The following is a 22,857-nucleotide window of genomic DNA, read 5'->3' on the forward strand; positions in this document are numbered from 1 at the left end:
AAGAAGGTATTTACTAAAATGAACTGAGGTAAAAAAAGATATAAATAAAAATACAGAAGAAAAATAACAAATAATTAAGGAGCAACAATAAAATAACAGTAGCGTGGCTATATACAGGGGGTACCGGTAGACCTGTGTGTGTGTGTGTGTGTGTGTGTGTGTGTGTGTGTGTGTGTGTGTGTGTGTGTGTGTGTGTGTGTGTGTGTGTGTGTGTGTGTGTATGTGTATATATATATATATATATATATATATATATATATATGTATATATATATATATATATGCCTTTTCACTCATTGCAGCCTGGGCATGCTTCTCTAATTAAGGCTAATGCAAGAGAAAAACAGAAGAGAGCTGGCAGAACAGACACAGAGTTATACATAAGATAATACTGGCAAACAAATGAGTGGTATTTATTTATTTTTACCCCTTTTTCTCCCCAATTGGTAGTTACAGTCCTGTCCCATCGCTGCAACTCCCGTACAGACTTGGGAGAGGTGAAGGTCGAGAGCCGCGCGTCCTCCAAAACACAACCCAGCCAAGCCGCACTGCTTCTTGACACAACGCCCGCTTAAAAACCTCTTAGGGCTAGGCGTCCCGCCAGCGGGACACCTGTCGACAACTTCCGGTGAAATTGGAGGGCGGGCAATTCAAATAAATAATCATAAAAATTATGGATATTAAACATTTAGGTACATACAAGTGTCTTATATTGGTTAAATGCTTAAAGGCTTGTTCATCTAACTGCATTGTCCAATTTACAATATGCTTTACAGCGAAAGCATGCCATGCGATTGTTTGAGGATGACGCCCCACATCAAAATATTTTTCAACCAACACAGGCTTCATAAAATCACAAATAGCGATGAAATAGTCACTTACTTTTTGAAAATCTTCCACTGATTTGCAATCCAAAGGGTCTCAACTACAACATGCATGATCGTTTTGTTAGATAAAATCTTTCTTTATATCCCAAAAAGTCAGTTTAGTTGGCGCCATCGATTCGAGTAATCCACTCGTTCAACATGCAGAGAAAGGAATCCAAAAAGCTACCGCTAAACTTTGTTAAAACAAGTCAAAATACATTTCTATTTAATCCTCAGGTACCCTAAAATGTAATTAAACTATAATATTTCATACGGAAAGAAGTATGTTCAATAGAAAAGCAAAATTAGCAAGTGCGCGTCCTATTGGTCGCGCTCGCACAGACTGATTTCCAACTCTGACTCCCAGTACAAAAACTCCAAATTCGTCCTTGTTTGGGAAGAAACAAGCCTGAAATTTTGAACAAAGACGGTTGACATCTACTGGAAGCTATATGAATGGTAATCTGGGAGCTGGATTTGGATATGACCCTATACGTTCCATTGGAAGAGCATAGGCTCTCAAAAAAGAACATTTTCCTGTTGTTTTCTTTTTGATTTTCTTCTACAATATCAATTGTGTTATAGTCTCATACATTATTTTAACATTTCTACAAAATTCAAAGTGTTTTCAATGGTACCAATTATATGCATATCCTGGCTTCTGGGCCTGAGTAACAGGCAGTTTAATTTGGGCACGTCAGTCAGACAGGAAGTGGAGAAAAATAGACCCTAGCATGAAGAAGTTTTAACCCAGAAGTCAGCCGCACCAATGTGTCAGATGAAACACCGTACACCTGGCGACTGTGTCACTATGCATTGTGCCTGGCCCGCCACAGGAGTCACTAGTGCGCAATGGGACAAGAACATCCCTGCCAGCCAAATCCTCCCCTACCCCGGACGACGCTGGGCCAATTGTGTGCCACCCCATGGGTCTCCCGGTCACGGCCAGCTGTGACAGAGACTGGACTCCAACCAGGATCTCTAGTGGCACAGCTAGCACCGTGATGCAGTGCCTTAGACCACTGCGCCACTCGGGAGGCCCACAAGATACAGCTTGTTGAACTGGGAAGCCTCTCCCAGGTGGGGAGTGTGTGCTTGTATGAAAAGAGACTGAGTCAAATCAGGACTTTGAAAAATTACAGTTAGGGCTCTGCTCCTCTCACAGAGAGCAGTGTGTGTGTGTGTGTGCGTGCGTGCGTGCGTGCGTGCCTGCCTGCCTGCCTGCCTGCCTGCCTGCGCCTGTGCCTGTGCCTGTGCTCTCAGAGAGCAGAGTGTGTCTGTATTAAAGCCCTAAGGCCCTCTATCACCTCATTAATCATATTGAGGATCACAGAGAACAGAGAAGTGATTCACCATCGCTTGTTTCCACTACAACCTCCTATAGGAAATTATTGCTTGCAATTACTACCTGCAATTATACTATATTGTACACGGGACAAATGCAATGATTGATTTAGGCTGCTTTCTACAAAATAATGTGGTAAGGAGTTACTGGGGATAGAAATTGGATATACTTCAGATGGCTCTTGATTTGTGAAATCAAGTGTATTATTTTGTATGAGTATCATATAACCCGGAGATATTTCTGTAAATTGGAACGAGAACATTTACTACAAGTCTGCTGTTTCGAATTTATTTCTGGGCCTTATGAGTGAGAAATTACTCAATATTACTGCTGTTTCTGAGCTTAGTTAAGCAACCTGTCTGGATTAAGCCCATGTCCATTATTAGATGTAATTCGGGAGCTTTCACACGACTGAGCTGAAGCAAGCTGAGTCAAAGCAAGCTGCACTGAGCCCGCCTGTTTACATACACATCAACCATAGTCGTGGAAACCAAGCCTGCATAGTTTGTACTGTTATGTACAAAACAGTTATGTACTGTAGTAATATATGACGATAAGTACTTACCGTTTTCTATTTACAGTAGAGTGAAGAGGTTCAACCAGTTGATATGGCCTGCAAAGTTAGGTAGCAGTGTAGTCTGTCAGCAGCTCCAGTTAACTGGTCATTCCATACCACCTGAGAGCTCTTCCATTGGTTCACACACACAAACACACAATATTAACTACCCAGCAAACCGGCCTATCTGGGTGATGTTTTTTCTGCCTGAAAGATCGGATTCTAGGATTACAGGGACTCTCTGCAACTATATTCAATGTGCGGAACAACATTGAGGCTATGATTAAAAAGTTGGAGCCTTCTCTGTCTGCATTAACAAGGATAACACACAGGTCTTTCCGTCATTGTATGATTTTTTGTGTGCAAATTAACTCAAGCTTACGGACAATGTCAAATGTGATATAGCGAAGCACCTGAGTGTTGGGTTCCTGAAATGGATGACACAAACAACGAGAATCGTTATCCTTTCATGCCCTGCCTCCAGTCCACTTACCAATATCTGAACAAGAGAGCCTCATCGAAGTTGCAACAAGCGGTTCTGTGAAAATTGTATTTAATCAGAAGCCACTGCCAGATTTCTGGATTGGTCTGCGCTCAGAGTATCCTGACTTGGCAAATCGTGCTGTTTAGACACTGATGCCCTTTGCAACCACGTACCTATGTGAGAGTCGATTCTCGGCCCTCACTAGCATGAAACCTAAATACAGGCACAGACTGTTTTTGGAATATGTTTTAAGACTGAGACTCTCTCCAATACAACCCAACATTGCAGAGTTATGTGCATCCTTTCAAGCACACCCTTCTCATTAAACTTTGGTGAGTTTTTCACAATTTTCGATGAACAAATAAGGTTTTATATGTAAGATGGTTAAATAAAGAGCAAAATGATTGATTATTATTATTATTTGTGCCCTGGTCCTAAAAGAGCTCTTTGTCAATTCCCACAAGCCGGGTTGTGACAAAAACTTACACTCATTCTTATGTTTAATAAATGTATCGTAAAGTGTGTGTGTGTGTGATAGGCTTACAATGATATCAAATATTGTTTTTGGTGCTAAAGGGGGTACGTAGCTGGAGGTTGAATGTTTGAAGGGGTACGGGACTATAAAAAGTTTGGGAACCACTGGCATAGAGGATAGATGATCTGGCTGCAGATCTGCAGGTTCAATCCCACATGTTCTTTAACCTGTCTAGCCTGAGGGTGCCGCTAGCGGCACTCCCCCCCACCCCCACTGAAAAGGCAGAGCCGCGAAATTCAAAAAAAATATTTTTTTTAAATATTTAACTTTCACACATTAAAGTCCAATACAGCTAATGAAAGACACAGATCTTGTGAATCCAGCCAACATGTCCGATTTTTAAAATCTTTTACAGGGAAGACACAATATGTAAAGATGTAAATCTATTAGCTAAAAACACATTAGCATAATCCACCATCTTTTATTTGTCCACCAACACCAGTAGCTATCACCAATTCGGCTAAACTAAGATATTTATAGCCCCTAACCAAGAAAAAAACTCATCAGATGACAGTCTGATAACATATTTATGGTATGGGATAGGTTTTGTTAGAAAAATGTGCATATTTCAGGTAGATGGCATAGGTTACAATTGCACCCACCGTCACAAATGGACTAGAATAACTACATAGAGCAACGTGTTTACCTACTTACTAATCATCAAACATTTCGTAAAAATACACAGCATACACTAATCGAAAGACACAGATCCTGTGAATACAGACAATATTTCAGATTTTCTAAGTGTCTTACAGCGAAAACACAATAAATCGTTATATTAGCATAGCACATAGCAGCCCAGCATTGATTCTAGCCAAAGTGAGCGATAACGTCAACATCGCCAAAATATATTAATTTTTTCACTAACCTTCTCAGAATTCTTCAGATGACACTCCTGTAACATCATATTACACAATCCATATAGAGTTTGATCGAAAATGTGCATATTTAGCCACCAAAATCATGGTTAGACAATGTGAAATGTAGCCCAGCTGGTGAGAAAATGTCCGTGCGCCATATTAGACAGTGATCTACTCTTATACATAAATACTCATAAACGTGACTAAAAAATATAGGGTGGACAGGGATTGATAGACAATTTAATTCTTAATACAATCGCGGAATTACATTTTTTAAATTATCCTTACTTTTCAATACAGTTTGCGCCAAGCGAAGCTGCGTCAAAAAACATGGCGTCCTAAGCCACTAACATTTTTCGACAGAAACACGATTTATCATAATAAAAATGTCCTACTTTGAGCTGTTCTTCCATCAGTATCTTGGGCAAAGGATCCTTTCTTGGGTCTAATCGTCTTTTGGTGGAAAGCTGTCCTCTTGCCATGTGGAAATGCCAACTGCGTTCGGGATGAACTGGAAGCGTGCCCAGCGATTCACAGCGTTTCAGAAATAAATGTCCCAAAATCGCACTAAACGGATATAAATTGCTATAAAACGCTTTAAATTAACTACCTTATGATGTTTTTAACTCCTATATCGAGTAGAAACATGACCAGAGTAATATTACTCCCTCCACTAATGCTTGGAACAGGTGCGGGTCGGTGTCCTCCACGCGCATAACGCAGCAAGAAAAGAGTTCCTAGCTACAGGGTTTTTTAATTTGTAGTGCCTGTGAACGCGCAATCGACCCCATTCAAATCGTCATCACGTAAAGGCATCCAGGGGAAGACGTAAGCAGTGTCCGTATACTCATAGCAATAACTGTGGCCTTTTAACTGACTCCAGATCAGGGGCCAACATTTCTGAAATCTGACTCCATGTCAGGGAAATTGCTGTAGAATGGGTTCTGTTCCACTTAGAGACAAAATTTCAACTCCTATAGAAACTATAGACTGTTTTCTATCCAATAATAATAATAATATGCATATTGTACGATCAAGAATTTTGTGGGAAGCCGTTTCAAAAATTACACGATTAGCATAAATAGTGACAACAGCGCCCCCAGCCTCAACAGGTTAACTTCTCACGAGTCACCATCCTGGATCCGGGAGCACCCTCATCAGTAAAAAAGCTGAGTAGCATAGCCTAGCATAGTGCCACAAGTAAATACGAGCATCTAAATATCATGAAATCACAAGTCCAAGACACCAAATGAAAGATACACATCTTGTGAATCCAGCCATCATTTTTGATTTTAAAATGTTTTACAGCGAAAACACTATGTATTTCTATTAGCTGACCACGATAGCAAAAGACTCAACCGCATATTTTCACCATTTTTTTACCGCATAGGTAGCTATCACAAATTCGACCAAAAAAATATATAATTAGTGCCCAACATCACATAATGCAAAGAAAATAAAATGCCAAAAATTGCAATAAACTGATATAACTCGGTTTAAAATAACTACTTTATGATGTTTTTAACACATATATCAAATAAAATCAGAGCCGGAGATATCTAACGTCTATACCGAAAGCTTTTCAGAACGCAATCTGGGGTCCCTTCTCGCGCCTTCCAAGACAATGAAAATTCTGGTCACGTCATTCCAAAAGCTCTTGTTCGGCCTCAGATCAAGCTAGACACCCCATTCCACCTCTCACTGCCTATTGACATCTAGTGGAAGGCGTATGCATTGTATGTAGATCCATAGATTTTAGGCAAATTAATAGGAAGGCCCTGGAACAGAGCCTCGATTTCAGATTTTTCACTTCCTGGCAGGAAGTTTGCTGCAAAATGAGTTCTGTTTTACTCACAGATATAATTCAAACAGTTTTAGAAACTTGAGAGTGTTTTCTATCCAATAGTAATAATAATATGCATATTGTACGATCTAGAATAGAGTACAAGGCCGTTTCATTTGTGCACGATTTTTTCCCAAAATGAAAATAGCGCCCCCTACACACTAACAGGTTAAGCATATCCCAGTTTAGGTCACCTAACAGAACGAACTGTGAAGATAGATGGGGGGCAATCAATTCACATATGGTGTCCAGGGCACAGCTGGGAGATGAGGGGGGTCTATAACAGGCGCCAACAGAGAGAGACTTTTTTCTAGAGAGATTCATTTTGAAAAGTAGAAGCTCAAACTGTTTGGGCATAGACCTGGAAAGTATGACAGAACTTTGCAGGCTATCTCTGCAGTAGATTGCAACTCCTCCCCCTTTGGCAGTTCTCTCTTGACGGAAAATGTTGTAGTTGGGTATGGAAATCTCAGAAATTTTGGTGGCCTTCTTAAGCCAGGATTCAGACACGGCAAGGACATTAGGTTTGGCGGATTGTGCTAAATCAGTGAGTAAAACTAACTTAGGGAGTAGGCTTCTGATGTTAACATGCATGGAACCAAGGCTTTTTCGGTTACAGAAGTCAACAAATGAGAGTGCCTGGGGACATGCAGGGCCTGGGTTAACCTCCACATCACCCGAGGAACAGAGGAGGAGTAGGTTGAGGGTACGGCTAAAGGCTATCAAAACTGGTCGTCTAGTGCGTTGGGGACAGAGAATAAAAGGAGCAGATTTCTGGACGTGGTGGAATAGATTCAGGGCATAATGTACAGACAGGGTTATGGTGGGGTGCGGGTACAGTGGAGGTAAACCCAGGCACCGAGTGATGATAAGAGAGGTTGCATCTCTGGACACGCTAGTTATGCTAGGTGAGGACACCGCATGTGTGGGATGTGGGGCAAAGGAGGTATCTGAGGCATGTTGAGTGGGACTAGGGGCACCCGAGTAAACTAAAACAATGATAACTATCCTAAACAACAGTATACAAGGCATATTGACATTTGAGAGAGACATAAAGCGAGGCATAAAGCAATCACAGGTGTTGATTGGGAGAGCTAGCTAAGACAACAACGGGTAATATGGTGATGAATGGGCAGAGAGGGTCGGTTAACTATACACAGGGCCTGAGTTCGAGGCTGGGGCCAACAGATAAACAAAAAAATAGACAACATGGAGTACGGTGATTAATGATCAGTCCAGCAGACATCAGCTACGTAGCCAAGTGATCATAGAGTTCAGTGAACAGCAATAGATGGAACAGTAGTCGTTATTACACTAGCACACGGGAGACACAGTGTTTAAAGTTAGCAGGCCGGGGCTAGGAGAAGCATCTGCTCCGACGTCTGGCAAAGGCCGGTTGAGGGCACAGTGGATGGAGTTCCGTCGGCAGACCAGTCGTGGTGGTACGGCAGGGCGCCGTGTCGACAAAGGGTCCAGGCCAGATGGCGAAAGAGGTATTGTAGTTGTAGTAATTTTGTTTGCTAGCCGGGAGATGCGCCTGTCTCGCGGCTAACTGGTGCTAGCAGGGGCATTAGCCACTATAGCCACTCGGTAGCAGCTAGCTAGCAGCGACGATCCGATGTAAAGGTCCAGAGCGTATGGCAAGGATCTGGTGGAGTAGTGGATTCTAGCCATGTTGGGGTAGAGTCCAGGAGGCATCAGCTGTGTAGCTGAGTAATCACTGAGTAGGCCGGGAGGTGGGCCTGGCTCAGAGCTAGCTTCGGGGCTGGGTCACTCGGTGGCAGCTAGCTAGCTGTGATGATCAGGAGTAATGGTCCAGGGCTTACGGCAGGAATCCAGCGTTGTAGTGGAGAAAACAGTCCGATACTGGCAGGCTGGCAAGTATTATCCAGGCTAAAAAACGGCTGGTGTCTGTGTCGAAGGTAAAGGCCGCTAGCAGTGGCTGACAATGACTAAATAGCTAGTAGCTAATTAGCTGGTTAGCTTCTGATGACGGTTCTGGCTATAAGGTCTAAAAGAAATAGAGGATCCGTATCACGTTGAGTGAGGCGGGTTACCGGAAGGTATATTTAATTTAAAAATGGAAAAGATATTGAAAATAAATTGAAATATATACAAAAAATACGAAAAATACAAAAAAGTACACGAGAGAACGACAAACCTCGTCTGCACTGCTACGCCATCTTGGAACATTGATGTGTGGCAATTTACTCTTCATACTGAAATTCGCTTCCATTCAAATACATACCTGTTGACCAAACTGCTGGCAGTTGTCTATTGCTTAGCTTGTATCATAACTTCAATCAAATGTCAAGGCAAAAATGTAAAATTGACTTTTTTTTTGTTGTCTTACTGTATTTAAATTATTTGATTTGATTTCAACTGACTTATGTTTTAATTCAATTAAGTTTTTAGCTACAATAAAGAAAATGTACAAAACATTCTTTAGCCTCCCCTGTGCTTACTACCAGTTGAGTAAAGGAACACAAAACATTGACTCAAAGGGAAGCGCCAAATGGTAAATATTGTTATGTTATGTAACTTGATTATGCCATTCTTAGTGCAAATTTCGGAAAATAAAAAAGACCGAGCTAAAAGATAAATTGCAGTTAATTTTTTCAAACCGTTAATTGCACCCCACAACTGTCCCAGACTATGTTTGTAATATTTATTTCTCGCACAGAATAGAATAGGTCAACTTTTGTATTACGGGGGATAGTAGATTGGCATAGGCTAGTGTTCGTTAAGCCTACTCATCTTGTTGGCTGACGAAAAGCAAATGTGGACAGTTCTTCCAAAATCGTCAATATGCACCTCGGAATACGATGCGCGCAGTTGCGTCCCGGATGTGTCTGTATTCACTTGTAGCTTATGAGAGAGACCTGATCACGTGATGGAGTGCAATGTGAGTGAGAGGTACTTCGGTTTACGCAGCACTCAGGGAGAGGCATGGATTTTTTTAGGGTGCATTACGGGCACACACAGGGAATTCTGCCGGGAAATGTGAGGCATTATCAAGTGCTTGTCAAATTGTGAATGATAGACTGATGAAGTGTGTAAAGCCTGTTTATGCCTTTCAAGCTACTTTTTTCAAATCATCATTAGAGTCGCATCAGGCAGCGACTTACAATGTATTAAAAATCAAAACATGTAGCCCAACATTTGTAGAACAACTAAAGTTACATTAATAACTCTAAATTAAGCATATAGGAGTACCTAATTCTTTGTTAACCGCTCAACACAGAATAGCCGCATGTGCACACTATCTCAAATCGTTTGGAGAAAATATACTTTCTATTTTTTTCAGATTTGTTCAGTTGGATTCTTCATACTATAAAATAATACTGTATAAAATAATGCCAAGGAATTCTAAGCAAATCTTGTCTGCTAAATTAACTAGTGTTTCCCACAGCTTTATGGCATAGCCAGGCCAGGACCTAACATAAGGACAACTCAGAGTCCTGAAATAGACTACATTTTCTTCATATAATTTTTCTTTAGACCTGTCTAAAATAAGTAATGAATTTATTGTGAAGGTGTAGGCTATATTACATGGATTCATCAGTGGCTTGTTGGCTATGTGTGGAAGCCAGGAGATGCTAAATGTGTTTATGTTAATTAATGGTCAATTACCAGTTATTTGCTTGACAATCACAGGCTGACAAAATTTAGTGACTGCCACAACCTTAATCTCCACCTATTAAAACATTCCCCTTTCTGTTCCTAACAATCCTAGAAAATGCATCTTGCACTGCATCTTGCAATTGCAAATCACTGTAGGCCTACTGTTGTTATGCTTTGTGTCCTACATCAGAGTATAGTTTATAGTAGTATCAAACCTGAAAACACCTTTTGTATGCTGATAAATAGATTTAGAGTAGAGTCAAGTCCTGAAATATGCACACTGTCTCTCTCAACGCCCCAGTCGCACCCTCCCTCTACAGAGGAGGGCAGGAAAAGGTTTATCTTGTTTAATGATGTTACTAAGCAACTGACTTTATAGCCATGTTACTGCCCCAGAGACAGAGACAGAGACAGAGACAGAGACAGAGACAGAGACAGACAGGTGTGTTACAGCAGGGAAATTTCAGCAACAGTTCAAATGTAATGTTCTCCCAAATCAGATTGCCATAGACACAGTGTAGCTTAATCACAATGATTACATTTCAGGCTTTCGTTGTTAAAATTTGATATTTAGTGTGAGTAGTGCTCAGTAGTTGACAGGTCTCACCCCCTCTTTTAAACCCTGGCTTAATGATCATGATATTACAGTTGAATTAGAAAACAGTGGGAGAGGAAACTTCTATGATCTGATCATATTCTATGTAAGATTTGTGTATTCTTGGGGTACAAAAATAACGAATTCCCTGTAAACCCATAGATGGCACAATTCACTACTCCACTACACTACACCATTCTGTCACACCCTAATCTGTTTCACATGTCTTTGCGCTTGTCTCCACCCCCCTCTGGGTGTCGCCCATCTTCCCCATTATCCACTGTGTATTTATACCTGTCTTCTCTGTTTGTCTGTCGCCAGTTTGTTTTCTTCGTGAAACCTACCAGCGTTTATTCCCCTGCTCCTGTCTGTTTCTTGGTCCTGTTTTGACCTTTCTACCTGCCGTGACCCTGAGCCTGCCTGCCGTTCTATACCTTGTCCCACCTCACTAGATTATTGACCCCTGGCTGCCCTGACCCTGAGACCGCCTGGCGTTCTGGACCCTTTGCACCCTCTCTGGATTACTGACCTCCGCTTGTCTTTGACCTGTCGTTTGCCTGCCCCGCATTAGAAATAAACTTTTGTTTCTTCGACACGGTCTGCATCTGGATCATACCTGAAACGTGAAACATACACTACTCTGAGAACTCACCTAACACACCCTAGAAGATGCTTACAGCTGGGTCTTCTTGTTTTTTTTTTTTAAACACACAGTAACACACATTCTCTTACACACACTATCTCTCACACACAAACTCTCCTCTCCCCACTCACCACTGCTCAGCTCTGAAGTTTGAAGTTTAACTCTCAGGGTGGGTTGCACCAACATGGATTAACTCTTAAACTGGTTTAAATCAAGTTTTATCTATAAATATTCTTGCACCAAACTTTAAACATAGTTTTAAATTAATCCTAGTTAAATTTCTCTAAGATTAGTTTAATTTTTACTTTAAATGTGTTTGGGCCAATCAGTTGTGTTGTGACAAGGTAGGGGTGGTAAACAGAAGATAGCCCTATTTGGTATAAGACCAAGTCCAACGACAGTCCATCATTAATTTAAGACATGATGGTCAGTCAATCCTGAAAATTTCAAGAACTTTGAAAGTTTCTTCAAGTGCAGTCGCAAAAACCATCAAGCGGTATGATGAAACTGGCTCTCATGAGGACCGCCACAGGAATGGAAGACCCAGAGTTACCTCTGGTGCAGAGGATAGGTTCATTAGAGTTAACATCCTCAGAAATTGCAGCCCAAATAAATTCTTCACAGAGTTAAAGTAACAGATACGTCTCAACATGAACTGTTCAGAGGAGACTTCGTGAATCCGGCCTTCGTGGTCGAATTGCTGCAAAGAAACCACCACGAAAGGACACCAATAATAAGAAGAGACTTGCTTGGGCCAAGAAACACAAGCAATGGAAATTAGACCGGTGGAAATCTGTCCTTTTGTCTGATGAGTCCAAATTTGAGATTTTTTGGTTCCAACTGCCGTGTCTTTGTGAGACGCAGAGTAGGTGAACTTATGATTTCCACATGTGGTTCCCACCGTGAAGCATGGCGGGTGGAGGTGTGGAGGTGCTTTGCTGGTGACACTGTCTGTGATTTATTTAGAATTCAAGGCACATTTAACCAGCATAGCTACCACAGCATTCTGCGGCGATACTCCATCTGCTTTGCACTTAGTGGGACTATCATTTGTTTTTCAACATGACAATGACCCAACACACCTCCAGGCTATGTAAGGGCTATTTGAATGAGAATGATGGAGTGCTGCACCAGATTACTTGGCCTCCACAATCACAAGACCTCAACCCTATTGAGATGGTTTGGGATGAGTTGGACTGCAGAATGAAGGAAAAGCAGTCAACAAGTTCACAGAATATGTGGGAACTCCTTCAAGACTGTTGGAAAAGCATTCCAGGTGAAGCTGGTTGAGAGAATGCCAAGAGTGTGCAAAGCTGTCATCAAGGGAAGTGTGGCTACTTTGAAGAATCTCTAATATAAAATATTTGTTGATTTGTTTAACACTTTGTCGGTTACTACATGATACCATATGTGTTATTTCATAGTTGTGATGTCTTCACTATTATTCTACAATGTAGAAAATAGTACAAATAAAGAAAGACCTTGGAATGAGTAGGTGTGTCCAAACTTTTGAATGGTACTGTAGGTCATGACTAACATGAGCATGTCGAGTAGCCTATGTAAACTGGTGGATGTGGCTTAATGCAGTTGACAGTTGATATTCTGATGTTCTGTTGTTGTTGTGTTGTTCAGGAAGACTCCAGTGATGGAGAAGACTACTCAGGTGAAATGGCAGGTACTGTACTGTTTGACATCATTGATAGTGATCTACTGAGAACTTCAGTTGTTTTTCTATGACTGACAAAACGTTTGTATTTATTGTGAACATTGTGGCAAACACATCATATTTTGATATTCTTAATATCTTCTAGTATTATCAACATGATATATCATGCATGTGTGTGTTCTCTCTGACATCGCAGTATTATCTAAATACAGATTGTGTTTGTCTGTGTTCTTTTACTCTGACAGCGTGGGGACATTAGTAATTTTGAGTACCTGATGCATTTGAACACTCTGGCTGGTAGAACCTATAGTGACCTCATGCAGTACCCTGTCTTCCCCTGGGTCCTAGCTGACTACAAGTCGGAGGTGAGGAGTAATACTGCCTGTCTGTCTGTTTTTTTCTCTGTGTCCATCTCTGTCTCTGTATGTCTCATATCTGTAATAATAATGGCTGTGTAACTACTTATTTAACCTAATTTTGTCATAAAGAGCACATGTTCAACTTAATAACAAGCATGATTTCCAATCTCAAGAACTTAAATTAAGAAAAAGGACTATATGGAAGCTTGTGTGCATTAGGGAGGGGCAATTGAATGCAAGTTTAACCAAAAATGTGAACTTGTTATGCTCCGACGTGTTATGCTCCGACGCACTCAGTTTTCCATCATAAAACAGCAGCAAATAGTGTACAAAATTCAAGTTTTACCAAATTGAAACAAGAGTTCAGTTCACTTTACAGGGATGACCTTAAACCTGAGGGACAAATGTAAATTAATCACTATTCACATTAAAGCTGCAATATCTAACTTTTTGGGCGACCCAACCAAATTCACATAGAAGTTTTTGTTATAAATCTATCACTCTCATTGAAAGAAAGTCTAAGAAGCGGTAGAACTGTTCTATTTGGGCTATTTCTATGCTTCCCATTCTTAAGTTTTGTTTGTGCAACTTTTACTTTCAGTTTTGTACACCAGCTTCAAACAGCTGAAAATATAATATTTTGGGTTATGGAAAATATATTTCCCAGCGGTTTAGATGGTACAATGATTCTCTGCATTATACTTGCTTGTTTTGTCACAAACTGAAATTAGGCTAAATATTCAAATTTTAGCAACCAGGAAGTGGCAGAGCGATTTCTATATAGTGTATCTTTAAATAAGTAAATAACTAGGGCTTTACAATGATGGTGAAAACGTAGGGAAAATCTTGGGGTTAACGGATTTAAAATCTTTCTAGAAGTTGGACAAACAGGATGTGGGACATGCTAATAATGGGATTTTTTTAATGAAAACACACTGCTATTGGAATTTCTAACATGGTTTAGTTAGAGCATAGATGTATGTGATCCAAGTGTTTTATCAGTATTTACACAAATAATGTTTGAAGGACATGATAGGCTCTCTATTCGTGGAATGACCCGGCTCTCTATGGTAGTTATGCTTTCGACATCAGGAGGATACGATTTGAGAGCACTAGTTGGCTCCAAAAGTGGTAAGTAGCTTTGCCTGCATGGTCAGCTGACCGTGCATTCAGACCCATCCAGTGGCTCACCGCCCTACAAACTTTATTTTACCAGGTTCATGTGAAGCAATTATAATGACAGTCCACCACAACATGCTCGAGAGGCTCCTGATTAGCAAGGGGTAGTCTGTTTAATTTCATTGTGTATTAAAAACATAGTTTACTATCATTGTGAGGGGTTTTCTCCAGTGGTTTGAAACGGCTATTGGGCTTCCTGGGAAAACTTTGATCGAGGTTGCAGCAGTAACCAAGGGGACAGGGCTTAGCGAAGGGTGAATTGTTATATTATTGATTGCATATTTACATGTCATGTACTATTTATTGATAGACCCTGGATCTGACCAAACCGGCGACATTTCGTGACCTCTCGAAACCAATGGGAGCCCAGACAGAGAAGAGGAGAGACATGTTTATTCAGAGATTTAATGAAGTGGAAAATAGTGACGGTAGTGTACCATACCATGTGCTGATGTTGTACTAATACATACCCCTACTGCAACAACTCAACACTTTAATTTCACATTACACTGCCCACAGTTCTAACATCACTGATATTTAACATGTGAGGCCTACAATCTGAAGCAATACAGTGTCAAATCACATGATTTTCTCATAGTTCATTACAGGATGCATTTTGTGTTCTATTGGTGATTCATGGCTGAGTATTTTGGCTATTCTAGGTGACCTGGCAGTGAGGTGTCACTACTGTACCCACTATTCTTCGGCCATCATCGTGTCGTCCTTCCTCGTTCGGATGGAACCCTTCTCACACACCTTTCTGACCCTACAGGTGAGAGGTCAAGGGTCAGCTGCTCTGATTGGCTCATTACATCTTGGCATGTGACCCCATTGGCCAGTGTTTTTCAACCAAGGTCCTGGAGAGCTAAAGGGTGTGCAGGCTTTTTTTCCAGACCAACCCTAACACACCTGATTCAGCCAGTTGGTCAGTTGAAGTTGTATTCGTGCTAGGCTGGAACAGAGGCCTGTACATACTGTAGCTCTTTTTCCATAGTACTGTTTTATTGGTGTATGCTGAGCTAAAGAGCAAGCACAGTACATTAAATACAACAAATATTTTACCAGAAAATGTCGAAATAGTATTTCTGGCTTTTCTGTAGATGTCATAAAACGAATAATCCTTCTAAAAAAGATTCTCCGGTACTTTTGTATACTTTTTAGCCAGTAGTTCTGAAAGTAGCGCTCACAAGCAAAAAGTGGTTCCTGAAAATTGCGTACTACGTCACATATGTGCACCACGTCATTGCTCTCTCTCTTTCGCTCTGCTGTATGTACATCTTGTTAGCTGTCACTCAAATGGCAAGGCGCTGAAGCTCATTGGCTAGAACTGGAATTGCAAGGGGGCTGGCCTATGTTGGGGAAAATGTAGGGAAAATGGTGCAGCACAGCTTCCAGAAAAACAGTCGCTTTTAAACTAGAGATTTTGTGGCTAATTGAGGTAAAACAATAATTCTGCTCATAGATTATGCATGTATGAACTACTAAAGTTAAGGAGCATGTCTTTAATGACTGCCTCCTTATTTTGGACTCGCTGGATTCCATATCAACTTTTTAATTTAGAAACAAATTAATTTAAATGAGATTTCAATAAATACTGAGCAAAAATATGCAACAATTTCAACGATTTTACTGAGTTACAGTTCGTATAAGGAAATCAGTCCATTGAAATAAATAAATCAGACCCATTAAACCCGATGGATTTCACATGACTGGGAATACAGATATGCATCTGTTGGTCAGTATCTGGTGTGACTACCACACTTTGCATAGAGTTGATCAGGCTGTTGATTGTGGAATGTTCTCCCACTCCTTTTCAATGGCTGTGCGAAGTTGCTGGATATTGGCCGGAACTGACACACACTGTCGTACACGTAAATCCAGAGCATCCCAAACATGCTCAATGGGTGACATGTCTGGTGAGTGTGTAGGCCATGGAAGAACTGGGACATTTTCAGCTTTCAGGATTTGTGTACAGATCCTTGCGACATGGGGCCGTGCATTATCATGCTTAAACATGAGGTGATGACAGCGGATGAATGGCACAACAACGGGCCACAGGAAATTGCCATTGATAAAATGCAATTGTGTTCATTGTCCGTAGCTTATGCCTGCCCAACCATAACCCAACCTCCACCATGGGGCACTCGATTCACAATGTTGACATCAGCAAACTGCTCGCACACACGACGCCGGTTGGACGTACTGCCAAATTCTCTAAAGCGACTTTGGAGTCGGCTTATGGTAGAGAAATTAACATTAAATTATCTGTCAAAAGCTCTGGTTAACATTCCTGCAGTCAGCATGCCCTCAAAACTTGAGACATCTGTGGCATTGTGTGGTGTGACAAAACGGCACATTTCAGAGTGGTCTTTTATTGTCCCCAGCACAAGGTGCTGTTTAATCAGCTTCTTGATATGCCTTGATATGTTTAATCAGCTTCTTGATATGCCACACCTGTCAGGTGGATGGATTATCTTGGCAAAGGAGAAATGCTCACTAACAGGGATGTAAACAAATTTGTGGACAAAATGTGAGAGAAATAATATTTTTGTGCCTATGGAACTTTTCTGGGATCTTTTTTTTCAGCTCATTAAATATGGGACCAACACTTTATATGTTGTGTTTATATATTTGTTCAGTGTATATTAAGCAAATAAATGTGGTAACATTACAAAACAAAAGAAGAATCCCATTTGGTTGTAAAAGCTGCTGATTTCCAGTCTAGGAATCCAATTGATGCTAATGAGAAGGTCTGCATATTTGATAGTCATCATCACACAATAAAACAATCAAGATATTAGCTTGTTGAAAACACAGTGCTCACTTTTTCCTTCCAACCCCAGACTAGTATGTGCAGTTGCAGTAATATCTATAACTTGATTTATGTCCCTAACAGAGTTTAGCCAGTATGGGTGTTATTCTCATTGAATGAAGGTAATTGTTTTGCAGTAAATTACATTCCTCCTCATGGCATCTCTATCAGGAGGTTAGAGGATTTTATGGAAAAATTAAAAGCTTCAGTCAGCGTCTGGCAGATATTTCCTCTCTCCAAAGTAATCAAATGAAACGTGTTTAATATGGTTTAGGTTACTTTATTAAATGTTTCTATTCCAAAGTTTGGTTTGCAATGAAAAATGCGGCATCTTCTGCCATTACGCACACATGTGCATGCATGTGTGCACGCAAGAGCACGCGGACATACTGTACATTCTTACCCACTTCTTGTGTCAATCCAGCCACACAAAGGTACAGGTAGCTTAAGTAACAATGACATGCCTGTGTGAGTGACTGAGTAGACAGCTAAAGTTGATGTCTTTCTCTCTCTCTGTGTCTCTCTCTGTGTCTCTCTTTCTCTCAGGGAGGGTATGACATAGCAGAGAGGATGTTCCATAGCGTGAAGAAGGACTGGGACTCTGCCTCCAGAGACAACATGAGTGATGTCAGAGAGCTGATCCCAGAGTTCTACTACCTACCTGACTTCCTGGTTAACACAAACCACTTCAAACTAGGTGTGTAGTGTGTGTGTGTGTGTGTGTGTGTGTATTTTGACGGTGAATATGTATTCTGAAGATGGTTGTGTGTGTGTCTCCAGGCTGTATGCAGGACGGTACCACTCTAGGGGACGTTGTCCTCCCTCCCTGGGCGAAGGGAGACCCCCGGGAGTTCATCAGAGTTCACCGAGAGGTCAGTTGGCTTTCACGCATGCTGTTAGTTGTACAACAAACATATCTGATAGTCTGCCGACCATGTAAAGTTGCCATGAATACAAGAAGTACAGTAAGATGAAACATTTACTGTTACATTTATATTTTTTGTATTTTTCACCTGAGAAACATTCCCACAAACACCCACAGTGCATCAGCCCTGGAGAAGTTTAGGGGTTAAGTCCCTTTCTTGAGAGCACAATGGCTGGAGATAGCACAGAGATGGGGGATGTCGGTTCTTGTCATTCTAATTCTATATTTTTAGGACTGACTGCTCTCAGTGTGCTAGTGTTTTAGCTGTTATCCATCTCAGTGGAGACATCCCTTATTCTTTAGGCCAAGTCACTTCTTAACAATGTTAAAGAAAGGGGTAAACATTCATGCTGTCCCCTTAAGTTGGGCCCGGGGTTGAACCAGAAAGAGTGGAATTATTTTCTGCACTTAGATAGATAATCAGCTCTTGTTGTGCTCATCAAGAAATGCCTATTATAAATAGGTTAAAGGCTTGTTTTACTGTGTTTAAAACCACTGGCATCACAGGATAACAGGCTTTTCAGAGCCATTAAGAACACACACAATACACTCTCTCATAACTCTGTTACTACTGCCTGACACTCGGGATGAATGCCTGCTCTCTCTCTCTCTCTCTCTCTCTCTCTCTCTCTCTCTCTCTCTCTCTCTCTCTCTCTCTCTCTCTCTCTCTCTCTCTCTCTCTCTCTCTCTCTCTCTCTCTCTTTTTCTCTCGCTATATTTCCTCCCCCTCCACTCCAGGCCTGTATGGTCTTTATCAGTCTGTAATTTCATAAAATCTCATATTGCCTCCAATTCCCACCAAATTAGCTGTTTTAGCTGCATGTTTTTTCCTTCCTGATATGCAAATGAACTCCATATGGAACAATATGAACAATAGAAAGCAGTTATGAGACCGAGATCTGTTGTTATTAAGGTCTCCTTAACGGAGACTTCTGGTCATAATGTCCACTATTTCTAATGTTCAAAACATGTCTCTAATTCAAGCTAATTCAAGGCAAATGATTCTGTAATTCTGTGATTCGGTCGTGATGAGAGTATTAGCTCACAACATTCTCCTGCTCCTCACTTTTAAATGGATTTATGTTGGAAATCACACCTGAGTAATCTGATAGATACTGGGCTTTCTAACGAGTTTCTGTTTCCTTTTTCACACTTTGAGTTATAATTCAGAGGTTGTAAAATGCTTAGATTTGTTTGTGTCTCATACTGTTGCAGATTAATGATGGTTTCAGGGTTAACTCTCCTATCTGAGGTGCTCCTGGTTTGTATGTGGCTAGAAGGTCCTCCTCGTACATTTTCATATATTCAACTATACTGTAAATGCCAGTCAACAAAGAATTGGGTGTTTCTTGAGTGCATTTATATTACTGTGTGTGTGTGTGCGCTTGTGTGTGCGTGTGTCTGTCCGTCCGTCCGTCCATCCATCCGTATGTTCATACAGTGGTTGCTCAACTAAAACTTTTGAGATTATGCTGCGGGACATAGAGGTAATTTGTGGTTTAGTACAATACCCTGCGTCACTGCTTCAATGCTCCAGACCACCGCAAGGGGGAGTTGGAGCACTGATTATGCTTTTGGGTCCCAAGGCTGAGAACCATATAGATTGCAAAATAATTGGGAAGAGATTTTCATTGGCACGTTTTATGAATTGACACAAAATTTTCCGTTCCCCCTGAACAATAGTGTAAGAATTGCTTGTCCTCTGTCTTGCACCCAAAAAAAGACACCTAGTTTTTCCCCCCTACTTGATCAGAACAAGCTGTTACTGGATTGTAGCGTATTACTTACTAAAACTGTTGTAACACTAAGGTTTTAATTCTAAGAGAAACGAAAATGACCTGGACCTGGATGCCATGTACAGTATTATAGTCTCTAAAAGGGAAAATATTACCAGCATCTCTTGCGCATGTCATTTTCCTTTCATAAGGCATCCTTATTTTATCAAATCGATTATTATTATTAGATATTCTCACAGTGCACATTTGTAAACCCCAAACTCTAAAAGTAATTGGAAAGGTAGACGCAAATTATTTGTGACATTGTGGTTACAATAAAGAATGTCAACAAGATGCTGTGTTTTTATTTACAGTAGTGATGGACAGCTGGAGGCATTTTGAAAACAGGTTTCCGAACGCCTGTTTTTCACATGTAGTACTGTAGCAAGTGTAGCCCGTCATGTAAACAATGTTTCCTATTAGCAGGACAATAGACTCTTCATAGCCCGGCTACTGTAGGTGTGAAAATCCCCCAATTTGCAATGTATTCGATGCTTAAGTACTCTAAAGTGTTACATGTCTAACTCAAGACCTCATGCAACCGCAAAATATCGGAGAACCATATAGATTGCAAAATAGATGGGAAGAGATTCCAACTCACATGGTTTATGAATTGACACACAACTCTTCATAGCCCAGCTGCTGTAGGTGCGAAAATCCCCCAACAGTTCTTCATCAACATCCTTATGCTTTCATTAATAAAATAAAGAGAAAAAATACATTCAAAAAGCAGATGTTTATTCAAACTACATTTTGGTTGCACTTCCCCCCAGCTCCACGACCACAGGTCAAACCTTGCTGAGATGTATTTGTTGCATTGTTGTATCGGCAATTTCTCAAGCCAAAACATCTTGATGGTCTTCACCAGTTGGGGCGGCAGGTACCCTAGTGGTTAGAGCATTGGGCCAGTAACCAAAAAGTTGCTAGATCAAATCCCCAAGCTAACAAGGTAAAAATCTGTCATTCTGCCCCTGAACAAGGCAGGTAACCCACTGTTCGTAGGCTGTCATTGTAAATACGGATTTGTTCTTAACTGACTTGCCTAGTTAAATAAATATAAAATAAAACCAGTTTATCTTTGCTTGTACTGTAGGCTTGGCAGAGTTACGGACTCATGTTTTCAGCTGATGCTGAATCAACTGATGCTGATTTGATTTAAATCAGGAGACCTACACATGTAGAGTTGAAATACATATTTTGAGATATACTGTAGGCCTACCGGAGGTGTTGTAGGTCTTTTATTTATTTATATTTTACAACATTAAGGTCTACTTACTCTGCTGGCGTCTTGAGCTAGTTTATGCCCTCATTTGCAATGCAAACCCGGGCGGCAGTGTGTTTTGAGTCATTGTCTGCATTTGGAGAAGAAAAAAATTAATTTAGCCTAACAGCCAACATTAGGTACAATAATAGAAATATAAATGTTTAGTTATGTTTAGGCATATGTAAATAGGCCTAAACATAACACAATATTGCTATAAGTTGTCCCTCAGCTGCTTGATGAAATCTTCCATCACCTCTGTGACAATGCTGCGGCCTGGTCCCTCTGCCTGTCGTTTCTTCAGTAAGCTGAAGTGCAGTAGCCTTCCAGATGACAAGTCAAAATCAAACAACTCAACCTTCCTAGTAAAGGCCTCAAATTTCTCCACCATGTCCACGACTGTTTCCCTCTTCCTTGTAGCTGCAGATTTAACCCGTTTAAGTTACAGAATATATCTGCAAAAAAAGCTGTGTGTGCAGCTTGCGGTTAACATTTCAATGTTTCTGCGTCGGGCCTCTATATGGGTTGGGAAGACCACTGAAAGTTCTATGCTTAGATTCATAATTTGTCTGAGATTGAATTATTTGCAAAAAGCAATATTTTCATTAGAAATAAGACACACTGGCTTGGCATTGGGAAACGATGGAGAGATGAATGCGTACATTCTTCTCTGGAACTTAGATTTTCATTATCCCCCTTTCTTCTTGATACTTTTTGAGAGCATAATTTTATCTTGCTATCAAGCAAATTGTTCTGAACAAATGTGGACGTTAAAAAAATTGTGTAGCCTACAGTAGTCTACGTAGACCTGTTTTTCCCCACCAATCAATGCACAGAGAAATTATAATAATTGAATAGAGATAGTGATTTTATGAGCGTAATCAGATCAAAATTATTAACTTATTGTCACTGAATTTATTATGCACTAATCATATGTGTTGAACATGTTACATTTGTAGGGTAGGCCAAATAATTGTGCTAATATTATATACTTATTATGTTCTGGCCCGCCATCATCCAATTGTTATAATAGGATTTGAAGCAATAGCCTACCGGGTAACTGTTTTAGCACAGTTTTACGCTGCTCTGAGACAAGCATGGGACTTTAACTTTTATTTTCACTGAATCGCTGTTTGGGTATTGGTTAGCCTACAATTACGGTGTGGAAACGGTCATGTTGTACAGTGCCAGGGTTTCGTTTTAAATTTTTCTTGGAATAGAAACACTATAATATTAATCAAACTTTTTAAGGTTAAATTTCAAATCAATCCCAAATACTATGTTCTTGCAAAAAAGTGTTTTAATTCTCTAGTACAGTCAATATTACAAAAAGTCATGCTTCTCAAAGATGCCCTCTCTTGGTCAAACTAGCACTAACTAGCATTAATGGCAACAATGGCTGACAATTAAATAACGTGCCATAGAATTCTGTGGCAGCCCGCAAGGTGTGTTGCAGTATGACACAAATTTTACAGGAAGAACCACTGTACGTGGGTGCATGTGCGTTTGTGTTGTATCTTACTATTCTGC

At 40.6% G+C, this 22,857-nt stretch overlaps 1 protein-coding gene across 1 annotated transcript in view; it reads left to right on the top strand.

Moving 5' to 3' along the window:
- wdfy4 (WDFY family member 4) overlaps window positions 1-22,857 on the top strand; it is a 181,772-nt gene that overhangs the window by 124,739 nt on the left and 34,176 nt on the right. The window contains exons 51-56 of the mRNA XM_055920327.1: window positions 12,983-13,025; window positions 13,262-13,381; window positions 14,865-14,982; window positions 15,217-15,326; window positions 17,913-18,063; window positions 18,147-18,238. Of these exons, the coding sequence (XP_055776302.1) occupies window positions 12,983-13,025; window positions 13,262-13,381; window positions 14,865-14,982; window positions 15,217-15,326; window positions 17,913-18,063; window positions 18,147-18,238 (634 nt within the window). The remainder of the gene's footprint in view (window positions 1-12,982; window positions 13,026-13,261; window positions 13,382-14,864; window positions 14,983-15,216; window positions 15,327-17,912; window positions 18,064-18,146; window positions 18,239-22,857) is intronic.

This window comes from Salvelinus fontinalis, chromosome 1 (assembly GCF_029448725.1).
Source record: "Salvelinus fontinalis isolate EN_2023a chromosome 1, ASM2944872v1, whole genome shotgun sequence".
In the NCBI taxonomy this organism is placed as follows: domain Eukaryota; kingdom Metazoa; phylum Chordata; class Actinopteri; order Salmoniformes; family Salmonidae; genus Salvelinus; species Salvelinus fontinalis.